General features: G+C 33.1%; 2 protein-coding genes across 2 annotated transcripts; both read left to right on the forward strand.

Moving 5' to 3' along the window:
- The first annotated feature begins 549 nt into the window (after window positions 1-549).
- On the forward strand, window positions 550-5,030 carry eIF3m (eukaryotic translation initiation factor 3 subunit m). Its single transcript, XM_068771509.1, has 7 exons — window positions 550-721; window positions 837-1,016; window positions 1,252-1,346; window positions 2,447-2,662; window positions 3,193-3,458; window positions 3,999-4,142; window positions 4,786-5,030. Exons 1-7 carry the CDS (start codon window positions 677-679, stop codon window positions 4,998-5,000), a joined length of 1,161 nt encoding a protein of 386 aa, XP_068627610.1. The 5' UTR covers window positions 550-676; the 3' UTR covers window positions 5,001-5,030.
- Window positions 5,031-6,272: 1,242 nt separating this feature from the next.
- LOC137928956 (SUN domain-containing protein 3-like) lies at window positions 6,273-8,590 on the forward strand. Its single transcript, XM_068771963.1, has 4 exons — window positions 6,273-6,458; window positions 7,343-7,501; window positions 7,646-7,932; window positions 8,296-8,590. The coding sequence occupies exons 1-4, from the start codon at window positions 6,273-6,275 to the stop codon at window positions 8,588-8,590; spliced, it is 927 nt and encodes a 308-aa protein (XP_068628064.1).
- Window positions 8,591-26,625: the final 18,035 nt, after the last annotated feature.

The raw sequence follows: 26,625 nt of genomic DNA on the forward strand, positions 1-26,625 counted from the left end.
AAAGAATGAACGTTCGCATAGATTTTTTTTAATTTTACACCGCTTGAAAAAAGAAATATAACTTTAAGGGTAGTATAAACAAAGTTCAGCCAAAAAAAAGAAAGTGTCTGTCTCTACTTTTAAATGTAAATGCCAATAAATTGTATATATTACATTTGAGATGAGAGGGTAATTAGTTTTAGTTGAGTACTTAATACTACTACTAATGCCCATTTGTTATGAAAAAAACTTGAAGAAATTGGAGAAGCCTTGAACAAAACCGAGAAAAATATGTCAGATTAACTAATTGAAACAGGAATTAAATGATAGGTAAAAGCTAATTGCCAAATTTTAAATTGTTCTACATAAAAAGTACGAAAAAAGCAACAGATCGTCTAAAAAATGGCCCATGTCAGTACACCACTTCTCTTATTTTTACTTTTTCCCCCCAAAGTCTTTATTTATTTTTATAAAATAAATTATAAAAATGAATCGAATGGCGAATACGTTATAACACGTTTTATCCGTGCTTTTTTATTTTGTGTTTTCTGTGAACTGACGTATGATTAGTGTATACAGTTTATACAAAATTCTTTCTGTTTGCCTATCTAGTTTGCCCACGTCTAAGTTTTGAATTTTGTTTTATAATAATATTGTTTGATATATTTCGAACTTTGGCCAAATTAAAACATTCAAAATGCAGGGTCCTGCTGTTTTTATGGACATATCGCTTGAAGATCAAGTAAGTCACGTTAATATAACCTAAAATTGGTTCATAATATAGTGTTACATGAATTGTAATCCTGCATACATGTTGTTTTCTCTGATTACTTCCTTCATTTATTAAATTATTACAGGCTCAAGAATTAAGAAAATATTTTAAAAGCCTCGGAGCAGAAATTTCGGAAGAAAAGTCTCAAAAGGGAATAGAAGATGATTTACATAAAATTGTTGGAGTGTGTGATGTGTGCTTCAAAGAACCTAACGAAGCAGATATTGAAGCCATACTTAACAGCATTGTGTCTATAATGGTTTCAGTAAGTGTCTTAAAATATTTTAAAATTGGATGTAACTATGTATGTTATTTTAGTGCTGTAATATTAATATAATTACCTATAAACGAAGAAAGATTGATTTATATTGACGTCAGAGAACTAAGGAGATGGTAATATTTGCTCATCAAAAGTCTAATTTCCTAAATGTGAACCAAACAATAAAAACTGCAACCTATTAACATTTTGAAATACTCATGAATTATTTTAAATATTACAGATACCTTTGGAAAGGGGAGAAAACCTTATTGTGGCATTTAGTCAAAGGCTCACAAAAGCACCTGGACCCAAACTAGGATTAGTTGCACTTCAGTCGTAAGTGTAAAAATAAAACCTAACTAGTATTTTAGATATAAACTTAAAATATTCAGATCTTTGAACTAAAACAAAGGTATGCCTTAAGAATCTCTAGTAGAAGATTTTTACTGTTTCTCAGAGAGAATACTGGTATCCCTAAATATTAATTTAATGTTTATTATATAGTATTAATTTAATGTTCTGATGTTTTGAGTGTTAGTGTATTATTGTCAAAATATCTAAAAAAAACACCCTCAATGTATTTAATAGTCTTGTTACAATCTTGTTACAATCAATATAATAGCTGTGGGAGAGTGAATGAGCATTTTGTTTTCTGAGTTCACTAAGGCAGTGTAATAGGAATGTTTATTTTTATCAATTCTCTTCAATGCTTATAGCATATTATGAGAGATAAAGTAAAATTTGGGAATGGGAGTTATTTGATATGGAGTATTAACACTTTATTAACCGGTTGCCAATTAATTGACAGTTTTTCTAGTGCATACTGATGGGCCACCTATTATTCGACTTTTGCTTTACAGCTCTTACCAACTGATTGTTGATTAATCAACTTTTGATCTTTCCATTGGATTTGGTTAGGCTAGGCTGATAAGTAGCAAGCAGTAAGCAGTTAGCATTCTTTATTCTGATAATGAATGAAAAGGATAGTGTTGGGGAGTTTTATCTTGACAACCTGTCAGATTGTCTTGACTGCTGTATAGCAAGTAGTACTGATGATGAATATTAAACAACTTCTTTTTTCACCACATATTGTGAAATGGATTACGGTATATTTTATTTAAAAAATAGACAACTGATTGTAATAGATAAAATAAATATTGATTAACACTAATATGATTAAAGTAAAAGATTTTATTAAATTTGGTTCCTCTTCAATAACACGAAGCATAATATTTTACCAGAGGTTAAGAATAGCACATATATTTTGTCTAAGCTAAAACAGAGCCGGTGTCTTGGATGATCTGTGGCTGAGTAGGTGGTAAAAAGGGCATAGCATGTTCAAACCGCTACTAGTCAGTAAAGTGTCAATACCCACATTTAAAATTTGTAACCTTAAAATTACAAATCTTAGATTTTGATTTTTTTACAACTCTTAGGTTATGGCGCTTGTATAACAATTTGGAGGCAAATTCACCTTTGAGATACCATGTGTACTACCATGTCATTGAGTTGGCAGCCCGTGTTGGTGCCATTAAAGATGTCTTCACTGGTGTGGATCAACTAAGAAAAGAATTTTCAAACTGCCCTCCCTCCAACGAACAGATGCAAAAATTATACAGACTATTGCACCAAGTGTTGAAGGAACAAAATACGTATGTATCTTTTAACACAATTATAAAAGTAGTGGATATAAATTGATATTACAATGTTAAATGAGTTACTCTTTGTGTATTCTATCTAACTGACATTAAAATTGGTTATGAAACCAAATGAAAAGACTGAAAAAGGTTTTGAAAATTGGTTATGGTCAAATGAAATTATTTCACTTTTGAACTTGATGAAAAACTTCTTAATGTTAAATAATGATAATTGAATTAATATTATTGTCAAAACTGCATCATTAAAAGTCACTTCTTGTCATGCATTTTATTGGAGCAACTTCTTCTTACTGAATATAATATTTGAACACCTAATAATTTATGTAGATTAAAGATTGTATTATCTTAATAGTGTATAGGATTTTAGGGCATGTAAATTAAAAAAAATATTGTGTGCTTAGAGGTATATTGCAGCAAAAGGTTTAATTTCAAGAACCTTTAATTACCTTTTGTACTAGACAATTTTATGTTATTTAAATTGTTAACATTGTTTGAATTTTTTCATACTTCTTTTTTCATTACAGAGAATTAGCTTCAAAGGTAATGATTGAACTACTTGGCACATACACAGATGAGAATGCTTCATACGCTAGAGAAGATGCTATCAAGTGCATAGTAACTGCACTAGCTGATCCAAACACATTCCTGTTGGATCCTCTACTATCATTAAAGCCTGTAAGATTCCTTGAAGGTGAACTCATTCATGACCTGCTCACCATCTTTGTGTCTGAAAAACTATCAAGCTATCAAACATTTTATGAAAATCATAAAGAGTTTGTCCAATCCCAAGGTAGGTTTCCTCTGTTACTTATAATTTATTTTTTGAATAGAGACCAATTTGTTATAATTCTTAAAATGCTATACTGTTATGAGACTGATGATAAAAGTTATATATATATACACAACTACATAACTTAAACCAAATGTAACAAAAATCCTAGACCATTTTCATAGGTAAGCACCCATGAAAATGGGCTATGAATTTTTTTTTTAATTTTTCTTAACACATTTAAATTTTTTTTAGTAAATATAATGTTTAACAATATTATTTACAAAATTGACCTAAAATCATCAATTTTGTTTACATATTTTATTATTATATTTTTGATTTATACTATATTAATATTTTAAGTAAAACATGTTTATTTGCCATGATACTTAAGTTACTTAAGCATTTTTTTTAAACTTACTACCGCACCCTCAGCCGATTTCTAATAAATGTATTAAGAAAAAAAATTAATTCAGACTATGGTGTTTTCACAGCTCAACTGAAATAATCAATTTCTTTTTGTTTATTAATACAGTTGTTCTAATAATTATTGATTTTCAGGGCTCAACCATGAGCAAAATGTCAAGAAAATGAGAATATTGTCGTTTATGCAAATGGCCGAGTCAAATCCTGAAATAACATTTGATGACATGATTTCTGAATTACAAATTGAAGAGAAGAATGTGGAGGCATTTATCATTGAAGGTAAAATTAAAGTAATCATTTTTTACATGCAACAAACAACAATATTGTCCAATTTTGAGTTTGGATTCTAGTTGTTTTGTTATTACTCTAGAATGATTGTACTGATTGAATTTAATATTTAAAAAATGGACTAAGCTAGATAATTAAAAAAACTTAATGCAGATACTAATTGAATAATAACAGTTTTGATTGCTTTTATTGTCTAGTTTTCTATGGGTATGGAAGAAATCTAGGAATAAATAATGTAAATTTATCCCAGGATCAGTATTATAATGTTTGAGTAAATATTTGGAGAATATTTTATTAATCGGAATATATTGGTCAATTTAGATAACCTTGGCCAGACTTGATTCACCTTGAGACACAAGAGTACTGATGGTTTATGTCAAGCACCCTCACCTCTTCCATCTCTAGAGGATGGACAATGTGTAAACAGTATTTTTGGTTAAAAACACATTATCATATAAGCCGATAAACGCCCACTGCTATGCATAGGCCTACAAGATCGTCACGTTGACCGGTCTCGCGCTGTCCGCATCCAACGATTTCGCGCCACCTAGCGGGAGGCTTACCGACGCCGTTTCTATGGATATTTTTAAGGAACATAGGTTTATTACATAATTTTGGGTTTAAATTTTCTCAGTGTTGAAGACAAAGCTGGTGCGTGCGCGGATGGACCAAGCGCAACGTAACGTACGCGTGACGAGTACGATGCACCGCACTTTCGGGCGCGCACAGTGGCAGCAGCTCCGCACCGTGCTGCTCGCGTGGCGCGCCAACGTGCACCAGGCTCACGAATCGATGAAGTCCGTCGCCGCTGCGCAGCTTGACTACAACGCGCAACAGCAAAAAGCATAACTTGCAATAAACGATTTCTACAATTACGAACCTGATTTATTTATTTCATCAGTCTTGTTCGATTTATTCAGGCTGATTGGTTAAAGGCGTAAAATTTTTAAGGGGTGAATGTATATAGTTCATTTGTTAGCAAAAAGTTTGTAACATTTTATTTACATCCATTTCCAATCAGGTTGTATAAAGTGGCCACTCTGAGAAATGAGACATTAATTTGTTTTTTCACACAATACAAAATCTACAGAAGGTGCTTAGGATTTTGGAATTAAAATATCAAAATTTGGGAAATTATAAAATTAAATAAAAAAATTAAAACTCAACTTTTAATTTTCCTACGCAAACCACAGAGAAAATTAAAACCTGTGCATAACTTAAATATTGACGTCAATAAATTTAAAAAAAAGTTGCGATGTATAAAATTTAAAAAATATTGTGTATCAAAAAGTTATTACATTCAGAGTATAACTTAAAAAGATAAAATTCAATATTGGAACTTGAAACAGGACTTATTGATCCACAACCCTTATCAATCTATTTTATTTTTTGATTCTACTCTGCTTCGCAAGTTGTAGTTGTGAAAAAGAAACAGGAAGTTCCAGGACAAAAATTTTTAAAAAAATTAAATACTACCGAAGTATGCACTAATTGCATGCATTATTATATTAGTAGGTATATTTTTAGAACAGTTGCAGTTTCGGAAACGTTTTTTCTAAGTAATCAATAATTTATTATTAGATATTTAAGTAATAAATAAAGTGATCATTCTGAAATACATTTCATTTATTCACTTTATCTATAGGACTGCGACAGAGCAATAACAGTACAAAGTCTGACTAAGGTTATTCGCCTGTAAGCTCAGCCGTTCAGCTTTATCAGTACGGTGCTTGATCGAATTTAATTTTTTATTCGCTACATTGTTTTGAGCGGTGATATTAATGATGGTAATAAGAGTAGTACTTTGATTAACAACACTCTTCCATTCGTTAGGAACTGTCAATTATTTTGTGAAAGCGTTGCTAATATGTTATAGACTTTTACTGTGAGAATTTTCACCAACAGACTATATTTTAACGAACCTCTGTAGCAAATATTAGAGAGATTAATAATGTCATCGTGTAAGAAGTTAGTCTATGACACATGATTGTTTATTTATGTAAACTTGGGATTACGCTTACAAAGATTTTAACAAAATTTGTTATTTATAGGGTCGTTCTACTATTTTTATTTCTATACAGATTATAATTTCTTCAATATATATTTTTCGAACCTTGATTAATGGATTATGACGGTGATGATGCATGTTGCTTGCGCAATGTCTTCCGATCATTCGTTTGCGTCGCTTTAACGCTGTTGCTGGGATTACACGTGTATTCTTATCTAATGGGTTCGCAGGACACAATTGACGGAGATTTTGGAGATATAAAATATGTCGTCATGCAACTCACACAAGGATTGTCGGAGGTTATTCCTATCCATTCAGTTTTTATAATACGTACTTTACAATAGTAAGTAAAAGAAAGTAGTTAAAAGTCATCTAGTTCACGGACCCTTCCGTTCTGTGAACTCAGTACCGACGAAGCTGTAAAAGCCTTAGGGCTAACAGCATGAACATCATCAGAAACAATACAACAATACAGTTAAAAGTCACTACATTAAAACTCAATGAAAATAATTCTTTACTTCTTCCGATTAACCGCCGATTCTTCAACAACAAAATGTAATAGACGAAATTTTAATTAACCTGAGTTTGTCTCCTTTAGAATTTCTAAATAGAAAATCATATATGGAACCGGGTGGTTTCTTTGTTTTACCGTTGCCTCTATAAAGCTTGTATTACTGACAACTTAGCACATACGTCTCCTCCTCCTGAGTGTCAGTGCACTGATTTTATTATGAGGTTCAAGTATTGACCAAAGTGTCCTCGGGGTGTGATATGCCGAAACGGTATAGAAAGTATTAAGTGGTATCAAAACGTTCAAGAAATTCTAGAGACAAATGTAAATAAGAAAATTTAGGAAATTCTATACCGTAGTAGTATTGTCATTAAAAATGCTCTGTCGGCTAATGATAGTGGCAGTAATATAACGAGGAAAGTGTGACTCAAGAAAAAGAAATGTGAAAAATAAGCTAGTGAATTATGAACAACCCATAAGTAATTGAGTATTTTAATATTTTTGCGTCTCTTTGTATTTAAGTGTCTATTCTATTAAATGTCTTAAAATTCCAAGTGATAATTCTAATATCTTAAATCAGGAGAGTTCCATGTGACTGATGGGTCGCCTAAGGAATCATACCTTTCACAAAAGTACGGGTTACGAGCATTTTGAAACAATATTATTTTTCAGATGAACCGTGAGCACGAACGCATCCGTAATGAATTAGAGCGAATGTCTTCAGCATTACCGGCAATGGCAGCTGCAACAGGTCGAGTTAAGGATGCTTTAGAACCTTCGCGACGTTCCCAAACGCGACAATTAGTCGACATTGGTGATTATGATCGACAGGTGATAACAGCTACTTTTCATGCTTAATTCCCACTTACATATTTAATGTTTATGTTATTGTTATAAATAGATTTAATTAATAAATTTTGTCTTAATTATACCGATAATGTCGATCTAAAAACATCTTGATTTTGTAATTTTAAGATAGCGGATTATGCGTTGGAGTCTGCCGGTGCTCGAATAGTTGATACGGGGGAAACTAAGGAGTATATGATCTACGAATCATCAGTTGGATGGGCTCTTCACGTCGTGAGTTCTCTGTTCTGCCGTGAATGTCCCGGGGCTTCAGTGATACTTCGCCCCGGTGCGTTGCCTGGTGAATGTTGGGCATTTAAAGGCCCCAGGGGAGAAGCGACAATACGCCTTTTAGGATCTGTTCATGTCACTGGTGTCAGTATCGAACACATCCCTCCACATATTTCTCCTACTAGGTAACGTTTTAATTGTTTCTTACTATTATATATTTGAAGAGCCTGATAAATATTGTTACGTATAATACCTTTGTTTGAAGGTAAAAAATATTTTGTTCATTAAATCTTAGAAAACATAAATACTAGAGACAAAACTCTGTGTGCTAGCTAATGTGTGCATTTAATATAAATGATTCCAGCAATGTATTAACAACTTTAGAAACGTGCGAAATTTGGTAATTTTTACATAGTAATGCAAACAGTACGTATATAATATACTTATTTCATAAATTCGAATGTGTAGATTGGTTATCAACTGTTAAAGTATAATATGATATTTATGTATAAAGATATTGTTTTATTGCAATAAAAGATGTATTACAGAGAAATTTCTTCCGCACCACGTCTTTTCCAACTTGAAGGCCTGGCTAGCCGGAACGATCTATACCCCCACGATTTCGGAAGCTTCGAGTATGACAAAGAGGGCAAGCCGATACAATACTTCGAAGTGCAGCACCCGGCGACCACAGGTTATCCTCTCGTGCGAGTTAAAATATATTCCAACTGGGGCCATTCCCTGTACACTTGTGTATACCGTGTGAGGATACATGGGGAGTTAACACCTGGACAGGCTCCACAAAAGTCGATCGCCGATGAAGATACCATGCCTTTACATTAAACTTTTTTGTAATATAAAAGTACTTTCAGTTTTGTGTGTACAACCAAAAGTAAGAAATTATTTAATATAGGAAAGGTATTACTGGTTAGTTTAGTAGATAATTTATAGGTTCACATATTTTTAATTATATTATTCATAATTACTTAAATACAACATTTTAGGAAATTTTTAGCTTTACTGTTTATAATTTTATATCGTTAAAATATTTTTATTATTTCTTAGTACATTAGGCGTTAAATCTTGTAAGTTTTTTTTTTTTATTTAGAAATCGTGAATAATATATTCTTATTGGTTTTCTTTGTGATAAATTTGTCTACCAAAAGCCCTTAAAATATTGTTTAATTTCAGTTTATAGGTATTATATAAATTATTTTAGTATTAAAATTAGACATTTAATCTCGTATTTAAAATTTAATATACGAATATTACAATAACTATATTATTTTATTTTCTTCTGAGGCCTTCTTGTAGAGAACTTTGTAAAATTTCTCTAAAGTCTTATCGTGATTTTTAATATTTCCGGATTTAGTTTTTATCCAGTATTGAAAGCGATGATCTATCATATTTACGTATTGGAAAAGTTAACCATAATTAAAAACTCAATTTCAGAGGCTTATTTTTAATTGTGGAGTAATATTAAATTGGAAATTGTATTTCAATATTATTTATAAAAAAAACTGTTTCATCTTATAAAGTTAGTGTCCTACGTCAGTTATCTACGTATCGATTTCTGAACACTGATGCCTTAGTCAGTTATTATTATTTAATATTTAGGCTAATGATTAGGTGCGTTTAAATTATATACAATTTCCAAACTCGATTTATCGCGACATTAAAACCCCAAAACTGAAAGATCTCTAGAGATCAGTTCTTTAAAGCGGAGAATATTTTATTAACCATATTATTGACTATAAGTGATGTTTTAATTGCCAAAGACACTGTTGTAATTGACATATTTTGTGTTGTTTGACTTAAAATGGTATGTAATTTCATTACATTCATAAGCTAGCTAATTGAGCTTTTGCTTAGTGGCAGAAAAACGCGTCAGAGTGGTATCGCTATTACGTAAAATATTAAATATTTCAGAAGATTGCATCCGTAAGTTCCTAGATAAAAAAGCTAGGTTAAAATCTAAAATTAAATTTTATAGGTAATTGAAGCAAGACGGTAATTCGATCGCCGGCATTAAAACGATAAAAATGATTAATTTGCTGTATAATTAATGGCGCATTGTATTATGTTATATGCAGGTGTAGGTTTAAGAAACCCTTTGCACAAAATGGAATGAACGGTAGCTACCTCGATTTTTTCGTTAAAACCATTAATGCCAGGTGTCCAGTTTGACTGGCCATTGTGCTTTTGCACAAAACGAGAGAAAGCTAAGATCATACGTCGATGTTAATCTGGGTGTCCGGCAGCAGGCCATAAAATGCGTCTTTTGTGAGCATACAATGTGACAAAGCACATAAATTAACAAGAGCAAAGTGATCATGAGCCCCCGTCGCGTTAGTTCTAATGGGTTGGCCGACCCGCGTCCAGCTTTGTATTGAATGCAGTTCGGACATGTGAAAGGGTAATAAATTCTAATACAAAACATAAATTCTACTATTACCTGTAAAACTCGTATTTTCACTGGTAAACTCAATAAATTTAGTTCATTAATTTGCACGAATAACAGATTATAAATACTAAAATAGAAAATTGTGTTATTGTCTCAAAACGATACCTTTCATGAGGCGTAAATAAAGTGAAGAACTCTTTATATTTATTTTATTATTATAAGCTACCGTTTAAACAAAATATTATGAGATATTAATCACACACAAAAATTGTTGTCTTTGCCACAAATAATTGTGCCTTCCTGTTGGTAATTGCATTCCAATCCTCGTACCCATAAACAATAAATAAGGGTGAGTAACGTATTGTAATAATTAACTTTTTAATTAATCTTTTAGCTTTTCGTAATAATTATTAAATACATTTGTTTTACTTGGCGAAACATGTTTTATTTGCTACTGACATTATATAAGCGATTTGTTACCAATATTATACAATTCAAATGAATTTCGAACGCAATTGAGATATCTAAATATATGTTAATAAAACGTACTAGACAAGCGCGAAATTAGCGTCATTAACGCAGATCGTTTTTTGTATGTATGTACCTGTGCAATATTAATAGATGTTGCAAAAGTTATGGTAGGACATAATAGGTCTTTACTTTGGTAAATTCTTTACAACGTATTTACATTGACAAATAGGTAGGAGTTATAAAGGGTGAAAGCATCTCTTCATGACATTTATCCTTTTCCGGCGACACCGCCTTCATGTACTGCTCAATATTAATGATGTGATCTTAGTTCAAATGTCTCTCGCAGCCTCTGCTTGACGTGTATTAATGAGGGACATTTGTGTCCATGGGTCTCTGTATGGGCTCCTACTTTAATCAAAAGTCCACTCGCTGCTTTCAATGTCAAAAAGAAACAATAGTATTGGTGTATTATTATAGAAATAGCAAAATCACTAACAAAGTTAACAGCAAAGTGATAGCAATTAAGATATTAACCTTTTTTATTTATTCACTACGTTCTCCGGCAGACTTCTCAGTGTTCAATTCGATAACATTTTAAACGCTTTATTCTTCTTTAAACGATGTTTAATATTGACAGCTAAGGACAGTTGTTAAAATATACTCTGTGGCTTGTATTGAAAAAACTTATGTTAACAATTTTCTTCTCAATTTTCTAATTATTTTCTTTTTAAGAACATTTCTACTGTCTTAATGAAAATATGCCAAACAAATTAGCCGAATTGGTGGAGTTGGAACGTTTTTAATTAACTTTGATAAAGTTTAATTCCGTCAATGTAAAGGTTTAAAATATCGAAGTGAAAATGAAAATAAACTTTTTTAATGTCTAAGTTTTCGCCGAATGCGAGCTTAGGGAAATAACCGTAAGGAGATAAAGAACAAAGTGAGAGCCGCTAAATATTGCTATTGTTGTAAATTGTATCTACCCTATCGCTCGTCAAAGGCTTTAACGAGAAAGGATTACTGGCAGTTTTACGCTTGGATGTGCCGCTATGCCGTACGGAGCGGGCGTTATACGTTCTCCAGGCTTCCGTGTTCTTGCTTTAAGTCACTAGAGTAAAGCGTTACTAGATTTTACATAAAGTTCTTGTATTCGATGTGAGAAACTACTTAAGCGAGTTAGGTCCTTACTTGATGTTAAATGTTACGACGATTACAATGCGCTATTAGACGGTATTTGTTTGTAAAAACCTGAAAAAAATTATTCGATTTATTAGGCCAATATAGTAATATGACCAGTTTTAAATCAAATGAAATTTCCAACAAAGTTTTTTCATGACCATCATCCGTTTTGAAAAAAAAAATAAAGTCCGTTTTTAACTAAAATTAGACAATTTCTTTTCTCGTTTTATTAAATACACCACATGCGTTGATTTTTCGGTTTCAAGTCTATTAGTTAATTTATCCCGTAAAATAATTGTCAAAAAATTTCGATTTTAATACTCCATGAACCTTTAAAATGATGATAAACGTTGCCATTGCACTCGAATATATTTATAACAAATGCTTAAGGTGTTGCCAAATATTTTAAATAAAAAGGATCACACAGATATGACCGCACAGTTATTTCAATATTTAGAGGTGGGTCACAAATGTCCCACCATACGTTATAACGCGTCAAAACGGTGGAACGTTTTTAGTACCATCGTGTCCAAAAGAGTTAACCGTAATTTTTGAAGTCCTGTAGAAATTTAGAACGTGTAATGATTAGAAAGTTGAAGTAATGTAATTCATTCGTAGTCGTTAAATTCTTTACACATGGACCATGCGGAAATTTCTATGTGCGTAGGTGTCGGTGAGAGATTGATTTTAAATAGTCTCTGAAACGTATTGTATAGGAGACATGCTTTGTCCCCGCACATCTCTGGTGTCCGCATCACCGAATTTACTAAATGTCGCGTTCAGGAAATGCGATTTTAACAGTGAAAACATCGGAATTACAAGTCATTATGATCCACTTCATTGCCTCCGGCCAAAGGGGTGTTATTGTCATCTTACCCTTTCATTTTATACTGTTTAATCTAAACATTGAACCAACAATACAATTCCATTCTTTAAGATATCGTTTATTGTGACGGAAAGTTTTTGTAAATCTTTAAAACTTGGTAAAGCAGGAAGGATTTTAATGCACATATTAGTTGGCGTTATTTAGAACAAATGTGGTATATGACTATATATATACACATATTTCTGGTAAAGAAGTATAAAAACATACTGGCATACAGTAATAAAAAAATATTTTACCATACAGGTCGGAATTCTTTTATTGCGTTCACGCGAACTGCTCCAGATAGATGTTTTGGGAGAATATGGGATATACTACCATGTGTCTAAAACAAACGAATAAATAATTCAAATTAAAATAGCATTGAGAGCGAAACGGAATGTTCGTGAATTTTTAACATCTTCGTTTATGTAGTCCATAAGAGTACGGCAAACAGAGCTTTGTAATACAAAATCGTATAATATTTCAAGAGAATTCAGTGGTATTTTGGAATACAGCTAACAGCCATAATATAAAATTGCGTAGCAACACGTCTCTTGCTTAAACTGAATGATAGTATTCTTAAAATTAAACACACAGTAGCGTATACCAACAAAATAGGGCAAAAATTACACCATGTAGTAGTCAGCTCACATTAGATCAAACTTGGTCTTGAATAACCTATCGTCCGTGTGGCAGTAGAGTTAACCCGTAGTCTTATCTTTAACAAGACTAAAACATGTGAATGTTAATCGTCGGTATAATCTTCGGGAAGCAAGCTCCCACCAACCAAAGACAGATAGCGCAAATGTTTAGATGTATTTAAGTTCTTTACAGTAATAGCATTAAGTAAAATAATTATTTCTTTTGAAGCAATGCGGTCGAAAATGCGGCGTGTTATATCGTGGCGGCCTCTAACAAATAATCTACCTTTAACTTCTGATACCACTACATATAATTTAATAAAATAAATAAATTCATTCGGTTTCTATTAAATTTCGTTAATTGTAATAAATTATCTATTTGAAATAAAAAATTAGCGGGCAACGAGTGGACTCTACTCATTATGAGAAGGGTTCGCGTCAGGTAAGTCCGTATGGTGCGATCGCCCCTTTATAATACAGAAAAAAACAGCCATTTATTAAACTAGAGAGCCCTTAGTAATTATTGAAACTATTTCGGCATATTCGCTACCTGCCGACAATTTGCCATTTGCCCCTTTGTCTGCCGGCGTGGCGCCCTAAAGGGTTCTAATTTCCAATGCAGCGTGTAACTATCCCGCCTTTTATTCGTAAATTTCTTTTTCGCGGTGGTTAGGCCGCTGGACGCAATATGGCGCATTTTTTTTTATGAAGGCAAGGGTAAGCAATTAACTGGATACGACTCCGGCTTTGTTCCCTTTTTGCGGTCGCTTCGATTGTAATGGTCGATAATAATTCCACACACGCTCAAAACATAATTATTTAACAATGATAAATACCTGCGTGTTGTAATTATAAAATTCACAATGCATTATTGAGTACAATTTTGTGCTATTTAAAATATTCTGAGTTTTAAATATAATTCGCACCCGTATCAAAAACTTAATTTTTTTTTTGTAATTTCTCTGAAAAGTTTATAAAAGTTTTCCATTTCTGCTTTCAATTTTTTTTCACTACAGGGAGACTTAGTATAATTGCTTTCAATTAAACTATGAATACTCTGTCCAAAATCAATGGTTTCAGAAATAACGTAATAATAAAATGGTAAGAAAAGCGTTTGAAAGTAGGATTGCTACATGTTACATAAATTTTTGTTTTAATCTTATCCTCTAAATTTTGTACTGCTAAAAGTTATAAATTAATGTAACGTATTTCAGCAATCATTTTCTGCAGGTTGTTTGGTAATACATGTTAAGCTTTAAAGCCTTTTGCTGGCAAATAAGCTATACATCTACTTTTTAAAATATGTTGGTAAGTGACTACATATTCATACCAGTATTTCTGCAAGAGGTTATAAATTACAAGTTCTGCGTAGCAACACGTCACCTGGATTTTTAGTATTATATTGACCCGGATCAATAGCTTATCTTACATTATTGCAATTGTGACCTAATTGTAATTTTCCAGAATAGTAAGTTATTTTCTATGAGATAAATTTCGCAGCATAAACATACATATTATTGTATAAAATTACGCGCTCGAGACTAGAATGAGTGTAAACAAAGACGCGGAGTCCATCCCGCTAGTTTGTCCACAAACAAAGATCGAATGAATATAGACAAGCGTGTGTTCTTACGGATCGCGTTACAACAACAAATATTCTTGTTTATTTATATCGGAACGTAAAGGAGAGCCGCCCTCGCTTCCGAATAATGCGATGCAGTCGCCATGGCGACGCTGCAGCCCCACGCTTATCCACGAGAGGCCATAAAAAACAAAAACAGAACATAGAAAACTTGCTTCAACTCACCCTGGTTCCTGTCGCCGTGTGTCCGAGAGTTCCCTCCTTTCAAACGTAATTTATGATCTCGGGGAAATAAACATAAAAAATAGAAGAGGAAAAGACGGCACGCACGATAAAAAAGCTCGCAGTAAAAGCGGGGTGCGACCCCCCGCTATCGGGCGGTAACCCTTCCGCTGCCCGCCTCTCAGCTCGCCCTCACCCGTTGCGGTAAAGGGTTAGGGTAACTAACCCTCCGCGTGCCACTATATAAGCATTTTACGCTAATATAAGTCTCGATTGGTTTTTGACGGAGCCTATGTGTAAGGACTTTAAAAATGGCGGATCGTGTATCTCTCATATATTACATAACTAAATTATTTTGACCTCTTAGGAAAAATATCAAGAAAATTGATAAATTCTGAATCATATTTATAATAAATTTTAATAGCTAAGGTCCGGGTGGTTGCTGGAAGCAGGCAGCGCAAGACCGGTCATCGTGGCGATTTTTGGAAGAAATCTATATAGCTTGCCGCGGGCGTCTTTCAACTGACACGACGTTGATGATCCTCAAAAATAATGTTATGATAGATATTAGATGTTTGAAGATTTCCCTAGATAAAAGTTGAAGGAGCAACAGAAAACAGTGCATATATCACAGGAATGCTAACAGTTATTGCTCATTAGCTGTTACAGTAGTTCCCCTGAGAAGCATCTCAGTGACGATGACGCGCAAGACCGATATAACGAGTCTTTGATGTAAATGCGGTCCCTGAAGGAGAAGTACGCCGCGGCACTCGTGGTAGCTCGACGCGCCTCCCTTCGCCCTCTGGCCGAACAGATATGTAGTTAAACTTAATTTTTTAGTGACGCTATAATATCGATATTACTAAGTTTTTTTTTTTAAATAAACGTGAAAGTGAAAAAGTTAACTATGATGAAGTTAACTATTCAAAGTATAACGACAAATATATCGCCGAAGATATTTCCTACTAGTTAACTATTTTTGCGGAAACACAATGAAGATAAATTAAAGAAAATCATAAAAAAAGAAAATGGAAAGGAAAGAAAGATAAAATAAGTAAAGAAAGTACGTATATTAATGACTCCTAGCCACAATGTGCATAAATTTAATATAACTGCATACTTGAACACCTTCTGGTAGTCAATATTGATCACGAATGATTAATTTCTGAAATAATGATATTTTTTTTAAAAAAGAAAAAGTAATGTTTTATTAATAGACTTCGAAATATATATTTGCTGCAATACGTGAATAAAATTAATTTCAGACGTAAATTCAAAGCAACTTTAGTGATAGGCAACCTCAATATGCGCTAAAATAATAAAAAAAAAATGGTAAATAAAAATTAGATCACCATGTAAATTTTTTACCACATTCCCTAACCTAATTGAAAATATTCGAAATAAATTATTACACTTTGAATAACTATTCATTTGTTAATTTTTTATTGTAGTCATAGATCATTAACGAAAATATTCTAAAATACATGATTTTATCGATATAATTTATAATTCGTCAAACTTCGGTGTAAGTAACCTCCCTAGATGATTTTTTACCCGGTTCCCTCCCATTATCCGCCGTCCGCCGGACGCCGGCCGATATGGACTCTGCTTTTTGGCAATTTTATTTATTGCCGATATCTCGAGCTTTGCTCCGACGAATCCTATGATGTTAATTTCCTGTAATGTTCAGCCATCATGTTTTGTGGGCAAATACGTAATATGTAATTGTAAGTATGCACGTTTGCAGTCTATTATTCGAGAAAAATGTAACGCACTCTTTATTAATTCAATAGAACAATTTGAAAAAGATTTTATGATATTTTGTGATTGGTTCCGTAGAGAATGATTGCTTTGAAGTAAGTTTGAAAGTTGTACGCATTTTTATACGATTTATGCATTCAACACAATGCTGATTAATTCATTCGCTTTCGCTTGTAAGAAAAAACGACAACGTACGAACGTTATACATAGTAAAGGTCAGTAAAATAATTCTGGGACAAAAAAAATCCCATGTCAAAGTTTGTTGGACGAAAAATTCAATTATTATTCACACTCATTTAATATAATCCCGTTTCCATCGGCGATGCCCTATTTTACGTTCTCCTGGACGACCGGTATTAATAATAACGGTCGCTTATGTGAAGGGCTCAATTCTCCTCGAAGGGGCACTACACTTATTTAAATTCCCATTTTCGTAGCAAATTTACATTAGATTCCACGCACGCCAAGATGTCAAGGTACGACCGTGTCCCTTGTGTTGTAAATTGAGGGTCACACAAAAACCGTTAAGCCGGCTCCATAACGTCCAGCCGCGAATTTTTTTCTTCCTTTGATGTCCGCAGTTAGTAAAAAATCGCGTACTTTTTTCAAAGTATAGATAGTCGGTAAACGGTTCAATGCATGGTTTAAATTTTTTTTAAAAAATGTGAAATTACGAGGGGAAGTCCATAAACACATGCGCGAGCGCGTCAAATCTTCAGCCGGCGCGCGCACGTCGTTCAGGGACGCGTTATGGCTTTTTTAAAACGAGGGAAGAGTATTTTTTAAAAATAAAATTACACATTTGTAGCCAAAAACGTGTCCCCGCAGTCGAATCCAATTGTTGCGTATCGGACGAGCACGCGTTCGTGTTTTACGTAAGAATAGGGATTTTTTACGTGCGGTGTGGCCCGTGCGTTGTCATTCTTTACTTATTTTCGAAACTTTATTGATATAAGTCTCGTGGCACGAACCCTTTTTCACGTCATTGCTTTGTGTTTTAGCTCGCCTCAGGCTTTTCCTTAACGACATCTGTAAATCTATTTATTTTTGTTGCTATTGCAGAAAAATAAATACTTACAAACGGAATATGTTTTATTATTCAGCAGTGACATTACGTATCACCTGCTAATCGCTAACAATATTTGTATATGGGCGTTGGATTGTCTTTAAATGTCACAATACATATAGTTCTATTAACTACAAAACACTAAAAATCTTATAGATATCTGTTTCGAGCTTATATAATTAATTTTTTTAGCCATTATCCCAAATAAGTCAAATATTCATAAAGTCAGGGTCAATACAGTTAAAACAACTTTCAGGCATTCTTAAGACACATGTTCTGTATTAAAAAAGTGTTAATAAAGTAATATGTTTTGATTAGTAAAGTATATAAAATAAAAACCTCTAAACATAGCGCAACCCGTCGTAATAAAAAATAGTGCGGCGAGCTAAGGGCGACACCGAAAGAGGTGAACAAGTCGTAAGAAGTTTTTACTCCCTTCGTAGGGAGGGTCGCCTCCCTCCGCCCGGCAAGGAGGGTCTCCGGAGATGAAAGTTTTGTGGGGTTAACGCAACTAACACATACGTATGTGTGAGACAACAAACGTGCGCAGTTACCTAACTCTAACTTTAATTGTGTCTTTTCAATCGATACGTTCCCCGAAATCCGGCGGCTGACGCGACGACCATTATGTTATAATCAACCAATTAGCGATCGTTGCGCTTCATATCTTCAGTCTTTAATAATTTTTTTGCGTTTAGTTTCCAAACCATAAACTATTTTTCATTCAAAATTTTTTATATTGGTATTTAACTTCCAAAAGAATTGCAAAATTTTGTTGTATCAACTGCAAAAGATCTTTTTGAGATGTAAATAAATAATATGTTAAACTGCTATACAAATTAAACCATAGTATATCCTAAAAGTTATAATTATAACAGACAATGTTGGCTTTTCTTAAATTTGTACAATTGTACAACATATATATATATATATATATGCAGTAGAGAGATTCCCCTGGTTGCAATCACCCTTCGTCCCTTTTCTAAAAAAAGTGGACAATTGCAGTCTGTTGTTGCTTTGCATAAATCAATGGGTCCACTGGCCATTGTACAGTACGATCTTAGGGTGGAGTAAATAAAACTGGGATATAAAGTGATGCAGAGTAATAATATCTGAACTATGTACCGCTTCACTAAGTGGATCTAAAAATTTAAGCGGTTCTTTAAGAACATGATTTTTCTTTTAGTTAATTGCGTTATACTTTTATTCCAGTTTTATTAATAAGCAGATTCGAAAATTCTCTATTGTTCTATTAAAGCTAGAGCTTCTCTTCTCTTCTATTAAAGCAAGAATATATGTAATTTTTTAACATTTCGTTCGATAACTTTTTAATAAACTACTGGCATGACTTTTAAGCAGAATTTTTACAAAACTAAGCTTGTGTGTACGTTTAAATGATGGCTTTATTGTCAATTTAATAGTTCACACACATAAACACTTGGAAATTGATAATACCCGTTGATGTTTATATGTTTATCCTTGTTTTCGCGTTTTGACCAAAAATATAAGTTGTAGATTTAACAATACATTTATATATCTTTGGTATTAATCAAGTAATTTTGCTGTAAAGGCAATTCTTCTTCTGTGTGCATGCACATTATATGTAAGCTTAACATTTTTGATTTCTAGCCCACTCAATTTTTATAATTTAACAAAATTTAACTCTGTTACATTTCCAATATTTTGTAGTATTTTATTCGATACAGTCGGCTTGTCGCGATTTGTATGGTACCTGCTAACATGGCTACGAAATGATTACGGGTGTTCAAAGTTCTAGGAATATCGATCGGATATTGCGATATCGCTTGCTTTTTTACACATTAGAATTCGATTGCGAGTTTATTCATGTTTAATTTATGCCGCTTGACGCCATCATATTTGTCATCCGCTACAATTCACTAGATTTTTCTTTAGGATAAAACGTTCTAATTTTAAACAATGCATTATTAATAACACTTTTGAATCTGTCGATGTGTTAAAATTTTATCTCGATCTATTTTATTCTATGCATACGAAGAAAAATATATATTTTATTTAAAATAATCCGCTTTTGTTCTGTAAATCGTTTGCATATATTTTTTTCGTGCCTATTTAAAATTGACTCATTGGTCTAAAAAATCAACTTAATATTAATAGATTTCTCTTATAATACAGTATATGTATTGTAATTTAATTTCAAATTTGTGATTAAAATTCAAAACTCGTTTGTATCTAAAAATGTAACACTTTTAATTTATTAGTTTTATTCACATTTAAACATTTTAGTCCGACATTAGAATTTATCAGAAATGCGGAAATTATCGGGCGGAATGTTTAGTTTTGTCATCGATTACGCAAACTGTTTCAAGGGTGCGTTGCGTTTGTCCATTGTGAAAAAGTACGAGAGAGTATGTATATAAAAACTGCATGCAGCTGTCGTGCGGCACACATGCGAATTGTAGCGCGCGAACGACAGATCTGAAAGAGCACATGTCCTCCGCAACGTACGGATGTTTGAACATTTCTGTTCTCGTTTTCGGTTAGTGTGGGGAACCTTTACATAGTGCGCGCAAACGGGAAGGGTTCCACATTCAATCCGCGCTTTGGAAGGGTTCGCAAGGAGGTCCGCCAACGCGCAAGCGCACGCGATCCTAAAAAAAGTTCTCACAATAAGCGCGACGCTGTTTTGTTGTTAATACAGTAGATTGTTCATGATTTTTTATAAAAAAATCGTAATATCATCAACTCGTTCACGCCCGGCCTTTCAAGGGGAGCTTTTTTGAAGAGTGAACATAAAAATTGTTAAAAACGGGTAAAAAGTGGGTCAGAAAGGGTGCTTTTGTTACATGTAATCACTGGTTCGCATCGATCGATTGCCGTTATTATCCAGAAATGGTCTGAGTTCGATAATTTGTGAACTGCTTTTTATAATAACGGGCATTGAGCTTATTAACGATGAGCTTTAAATATGGCCGTGCATTTCTTAAGGCGGATGTAAAGATCCTTATCTTATCATACAGTTTATTCAATTACACTGCAAATATGTACTATTCATAACATTAATATAACTATTTAAATAGTGGGACATTAAGGTATTGGAGTGGAGACCACGACGGCGAGTGCAGCGTAGCGCGTCCACCCATATGGTAGATATACGACCCTGTTAAGATCGTCGGAAGATGAAGGATGAACGTCGTTCTCAACTGTAATCATTGGAAATGTTAAGGTCTTTGTCGAGCTGTGGACATTCTGCTGCTAAAATATTGATGATAACCTATTGTTTTAAACCAGTCACTACAATGCAAATACATGCAATGCTATAGGCAATCGATAATTGCGTCATAGGCAATATTTTTTTTCGAAAACATTTAATTTCTTGCCGCATGTGTCCCAAATAGTGAAAACTCAATCATTTATAAATTAGTTCCGTGGACAGTTATATGATTCATCCCTTTATCGGTTTCACAATGTGCCGCAATAAAAGGGTACGCATTAATTGTTAGCGGATATGTTTTTTTCTTATCTTTTTTACGTATATGATGTACGTACGATTTAGGTTTTTTTTTCTTTTTCGCTTGGGTGAATTAAAATAGAACTTATAATGGTTTTAGTTCTATTATTCGCGTTATAATTTTATTAAATGATGTGTAATTAATTATTATCAAATTTATTACTTTGAACGTTCCAATTTACGTCTATTTAATTAATATTAACTCAGAAATTAACACTAGTCCAAAATATACAAACTCGAACTAATACATAATGATGAATGCGGTATGCATTCATCATTATGTGTATTTAGCGCGCAGAACTGATGGCCGTTAGGGACTTCAGGTTCTAGACGGATCGGCAAAGGCTGTGCCGGCCGTTTCCAAACAGTTCTAATGAAAATCTATTGGAGGGCTTATTTCCATCAGTGTATGACTTATGGCTAAAATGATGATTATTATAATTCGTAAAATAAATGTTTACAAGGTAAGTAAAGAAATGGAAATGTTCGGCCGGTATTTCCGTTCAAGTTAAATGCAGATGCCTTTAAGTAAAGAGTGAATAGTTTATCACTATTATACAAACTTTAATTTACTTTTATGCAGACTAAATGCACTTTATGCTGGTTTTTATAAAGTGGGTTTGCTATCAAGCACTGGCTGATATGTACAAACGCGCTAACACGACGGTATCTAATAAAAATATACTATATTTCAGACAGAAAAATAATATCACTTGAAAAAAATTATAGATTTTTTATTATTAATAATTATAAAAATAGAAGCTTCGCTGCAAATAGAATAGAAATGAATATATCCGCAGAAGAACCGTCACCGACGTAGCTTCAAGAATTGTAAGTCTGAAGTTAAGTGGGGGGGAGCATATCGCTCGGACAACTGACGACTTTGAGGCTGAAAGATTCTGCAGTGGCGATCACGACCCGGTAGACACGGCATGGATAGGCCCTCCACTTGGTGGAACGACAGCATAATTAAGGTCGCGGAAAGTCAAAGGATGCAGGTAGCGCAAGACTAGTCATCATGGCGAGTATTGGGGAAGGCGTATGATGATGTTAAGATTTGTACTTATTACGAAATAATAAAAACTAGACTAATTAACACGTTTTATGCGTATTTTTAAAATAAAAGATTAACTCCAATTCTCCTTTTTGTACAATTATTGACACTTATCACTACTTTTAATAAAATAAATAACTTTTACTTCGGTATATTATAATATCTATTTTATTACATTACAGAAAGAGAACCCTTTCACTTTTAAGCAATTACACGATGTTTACACGGATGTTATGCCTATACAACTCTTCCCCAACCCTTCCATTGTACATTTTTTACGCTCACACTTGTTCACCGGACGGCTGTAATTGAGTTGCGATCGACAAGTAGACAGACATACCACAACTGGCAGGTAAGGGCTGTCTGCATTATGCACACCTTATGTTTTAAACTGTTAATGTCAATGCAACTGTGTTTTAAAAGGATCTATTTTCTTTTTAATTTAAAATTATTTAATAACATCCTGCTCATCAAATATTAGCCTTTATTTAATTTAGATCACCTAATTAAAAATTAATTATTAAAATGTATAAGTCACGGGGCAGAAGGGACTTTATTAATACAGGTCCTTATATATTTTCAAGAAGGATTACAAGTTTAGGAAAACTAATGTTAAAAAAAATTGTAATAGGTTCTGTATTATTTCTCCTAAAGATGCTAGGTCCAGGCCTTTACGTATCAGCCTCATAAGAAACCAATGAGGGAAGCTGTGGCCAGATAATGGCCATCCTATAGCTGAAGTGATGATTATGAAATTAAAAGATTTTTTCGTCATTAACACTTACTTTAGACCAACGGGTTAACAATTTTAAAGTATTGTCATATAACCTAGTAATTATGATTAAATGTTTTCGTTTTTAAAAATGATATTTGAAAATATTTTTATTACATTTATTTTCGTCTTTAGATGATCGAAGAAAGATATACAATGTATAATACTTAAAAACGTAAACATCTAGTTCTCTAGATGAAGTAAATGCGAAAGCTTTTGTTTGTAGTTATAATAATGAAAATTGTAAAGATTTATTTTTGGAGATGTGATTCAATGATTTACATATGTATTAATTTATTTCATCGCACGGAGTGTTCGATTAGGTTGCTCAATTTATATGTTATAGCCAATAGTTTTTTCAAAGTGCTTGCTTTATGAACCCTTTATATTGAATTATATAAACGTCTTTCAACTTTTGTTCCTTATTAATATTTAGTGGGAACCTGTCATGAATTATCAGCTCGATTGCTACCTAATTTTAAGTAATTAACCTCTTATTTTGACACCGGTACTTTGCAACTAGTGAAACTATTGATAACAACAATAGTTTTTTTGAACTTAAACTGCTGTTCCGTACTTTTGAGGTGGCAGAGCGCAGAAGGCACCTGGGCTAAGATCTCTTTTAAGATACCGAAACTCGGAGGCTTCCGGAAAAGTGTCGGCCCTAGCTCCTACATACTACTACTTAAATAGGTATTTATGTAAATTTTAATTAACATATGCTTACATTATTTGCCGTAAAATGAACTAGATTATTTTTTCAAATTTTATATATCAATCTCCACATTACAGCCAGTGGTATAATCATATTTTTTTATATCAAAAATGTTTTTGTTCAAACCCTTTACAAATATAAAAGGTCTTTTTCAACGTAAAAAACATCAGATATGCGTGACAGTTGAGACAAGAGAGCAGCTTTCTGTGGTCACGGTGTTTTTATAAACCGTCACCTGTTCATAGTTATTTACGAAATAAAACAAATACAAGTATTATGTCAATAAAAGATTATTGTCAAATAAGACTCATTAAGAAAACGATAAAATATATGGTTTTATAATTAAGTAGACAATGTCTATGTTATTAAAAGATAGTGCCGTGGACTTGTTAAGAATGGCATGTTAAAACCACTGTACATGTAGACGGTACAAAGAAATGTAAACTACCGATTGGATCTTCGTAATATGTACACATAGTGCGAAGTTTAACATCGTTGCTGCATAAACTTGCAAAGGTCCCAAATATCCTAGATCCTCTATACTGTAATAGAAGTACATTTGTACATTAAGCGTAGGCTTCCTTGCACAGACTTGTTTTCATGGAAGCTCCTACTTGTCGCAGAAGACGACTGAAAAGGTCTTTTGTTTTACATATTTCATGGTCAACGTCATCCACTAAAACAGAACGACAGAATAACATATCACGAATTTTGTTCATGTTAATGCAGGTCAGGCAACGAGAGAGAGTCTGTGTCAAGCAGCATTGGCGTGTTCTATAAAAGTTCACCGGACACTTCTGAACTATGAAGAGAACAGCTAGAGAAGGCTCTGTAGAAGAATCCATCACCTCCACAAACAACGAATTATTTTAGTTGGGTCAAATGAAATCTAAGTTACAAAAAGCTGTATAATCGAGTTAACTTGATATGTATAGCGCAGTTCTTTGATAATAATGTTTGTTTTAAGATATCATAGTAAGATAAAAATCATTTATTCATGATTGGAACTTTTAAAAGAACTCTTATTGATCGTCAACTTATTTTTTTAATCTATTTGATTTTTGAGTTCACTTCTCTTCGCAAGGCAAAAGTTGTGGCGAAGAAGCAGGAAAAAATTCTACAACGTAACATCTTTTATAGTTAGCGTACGTTGAGTGGTTTAGTCTAGCCATAAATATTATTACAAGGATTTTTTGATGTGGACATTAGTTATCAAAATAGTCATGCATCTTCATGAAAAAAATCTTGACTTGACTTCTAATTGTGGCATTTAGAGCAGGCCATACTATATAAAATTGAGCATAATCAACTTTATAGACTACAGCATTAATAACTAAAAAAATATTAATGTGAAAATATCTCTCAAATGCTGTGCTATTCACAACGCATGATACGGCGTTATATGTTTACAAATTGAAATCAGTTAGCTGTAAATAGTCAGTAATACATAATAACTGATATTGTCTAAATTATTAGTTTAGGTTCCATTAGCGAGGAGTGTCTATTTCTTTGAAAAAGGTAATAATTCAGAATATTTAAAACGACAGATGTGAAAACACATTGCTATGGAAAGGTTATCGATTACCGTATGATCCAATTAGTAGATATCGAAACAATCGACCGTTTCGTGCCTGAGAGCGCTTAAATAGCTCTATCAGGATCCCTTCGAATTAACGTTATACGATATCTCCGTTTTTTCTTTAAGACGCGCCCTTACCCCTTTTTAATCGGATTTGTAAGGCGCGTGCGCAGCGTTTTTTGTCCAAACTAATAAAAAGCTGTATCCACCTTACTGCGACCGTTGGGGTCACGTTTTTATAAGTTTCCGTCGGATCGCGCTTGGTGAATGTTTTAATTACGCGTCTATTCTTAAGCTTTGAAGTGAATCTATTAATTGCCCTTCTATTTTCGTGGTTTGAATTCCTGTACGCGTTTGCTGGAATAATTTAACTCGGACCGTTGCGCATTGATAACATCCACGAGCTCTATTATTTTTGTTCTACGTAAAAACCTGTCATAAAATTGTATTACGAAGCAATAAGGCTCTTTTTAGATCTTTTTCTTTTTTTGTTGCACGTTAATATTCTTAATTGCTTTATATTTTATTTAAATTTATTCACGTCTTTGTTTTCTATATACCAATTGTATTTAATTGAAAAGTTTTATTGCATTAGTAATATTATAGTAAAAAAAAAGTATTTATTACATTGATAAACACTTTTTCTATCGATGTGTTGAAAAGATTTAGTCATTAGTTAATTAAAACTTGGTGTTAATAAAACATATAGGGTAAGTTTTAATTCACTTACCTAATTATTAAGGGTGGTTATAAGTGAAAAGCTTTAAAACAATGCGGTTTTACACCCTAAAAATGTTACACCATTTTTTTTTTTGGAAGGAGGCAGACCAATAACTTCTGGCAGTACAATTATTTATTTTTGCCGTTTTATCCCACAGACCCCCACTACAAGGTATAGGCTTCCCATATAGATATCTGTGGGTGGATGTAATATCATCGCCATGCTTGGCAGGCAGGTTGGCGACCGCAGTGTGCTATTATGATACGCAAAGGACGCTGCTGCATTATTTATTTTAATGCGTAGTAATTTGAATTTTAAAAACTGTTTTTCTTACTATATTATAATTAAGTTATTTA

This window comes from Battus philenor, unplaced genomic scaffold (genome assembly GCF_028537555.1).
Source record: "Battus philenor isolate CCGP_79_NKW_IND1 unplaced genomic scaffold, ilBatPhil1.0.hap1 SCAF_4, whole genome shotgun sequence".
NCBI lineage: Eukaryota > Metazoa > Arthropoda > Insecta > Lepidoptera > Papilionidae > Battus > Battus philenor.

Bases quoted from the DNA above. Each gene is read 5' to 3' on its own strand.
- LOC137928956 (XM_068771963.1), top strand. From the start codon at position 6,273: ATGGATTATGACGGTGATGATGCATGTTGCTTGCGCAATGTCTTCCGA. The intron at 6,459-7,342 runs GTTATTCCTATC...ATTATTTTTCAG, and splicing joins TCACACAAGGATTGTCGGAG to ATGAACCGTGAGCACGAACG. The intron at 7,502-7,645 runs GTGATAACAGCT...TGTAATTTTAAG, and splicing joins TTGGTGATTATGATCGACAG to ATAGCGGATTATGCGTTGGA.
- eIF3m (XM_068771509.1), top strand. From the start codon at position 677: ATGCAGGGTCCTGCTGTTTTTATGGACATATCGCTTGAAGATCAA. The intron at 1,347-2,446 runs GTAAGTGTAAAA...TACAACTCTTAG, and splicing joins GGATTAGTTGCACTTCAGTC to GTTATGGCGCTTGTATAACA. The intron at 4,143-4,785 runs GTAAAATTAAAG...AAATTTTCTCAG, and splicing joins GGAGGCATTTATCATTGAAG to TGTTGAAGACAAAGCTGGTG.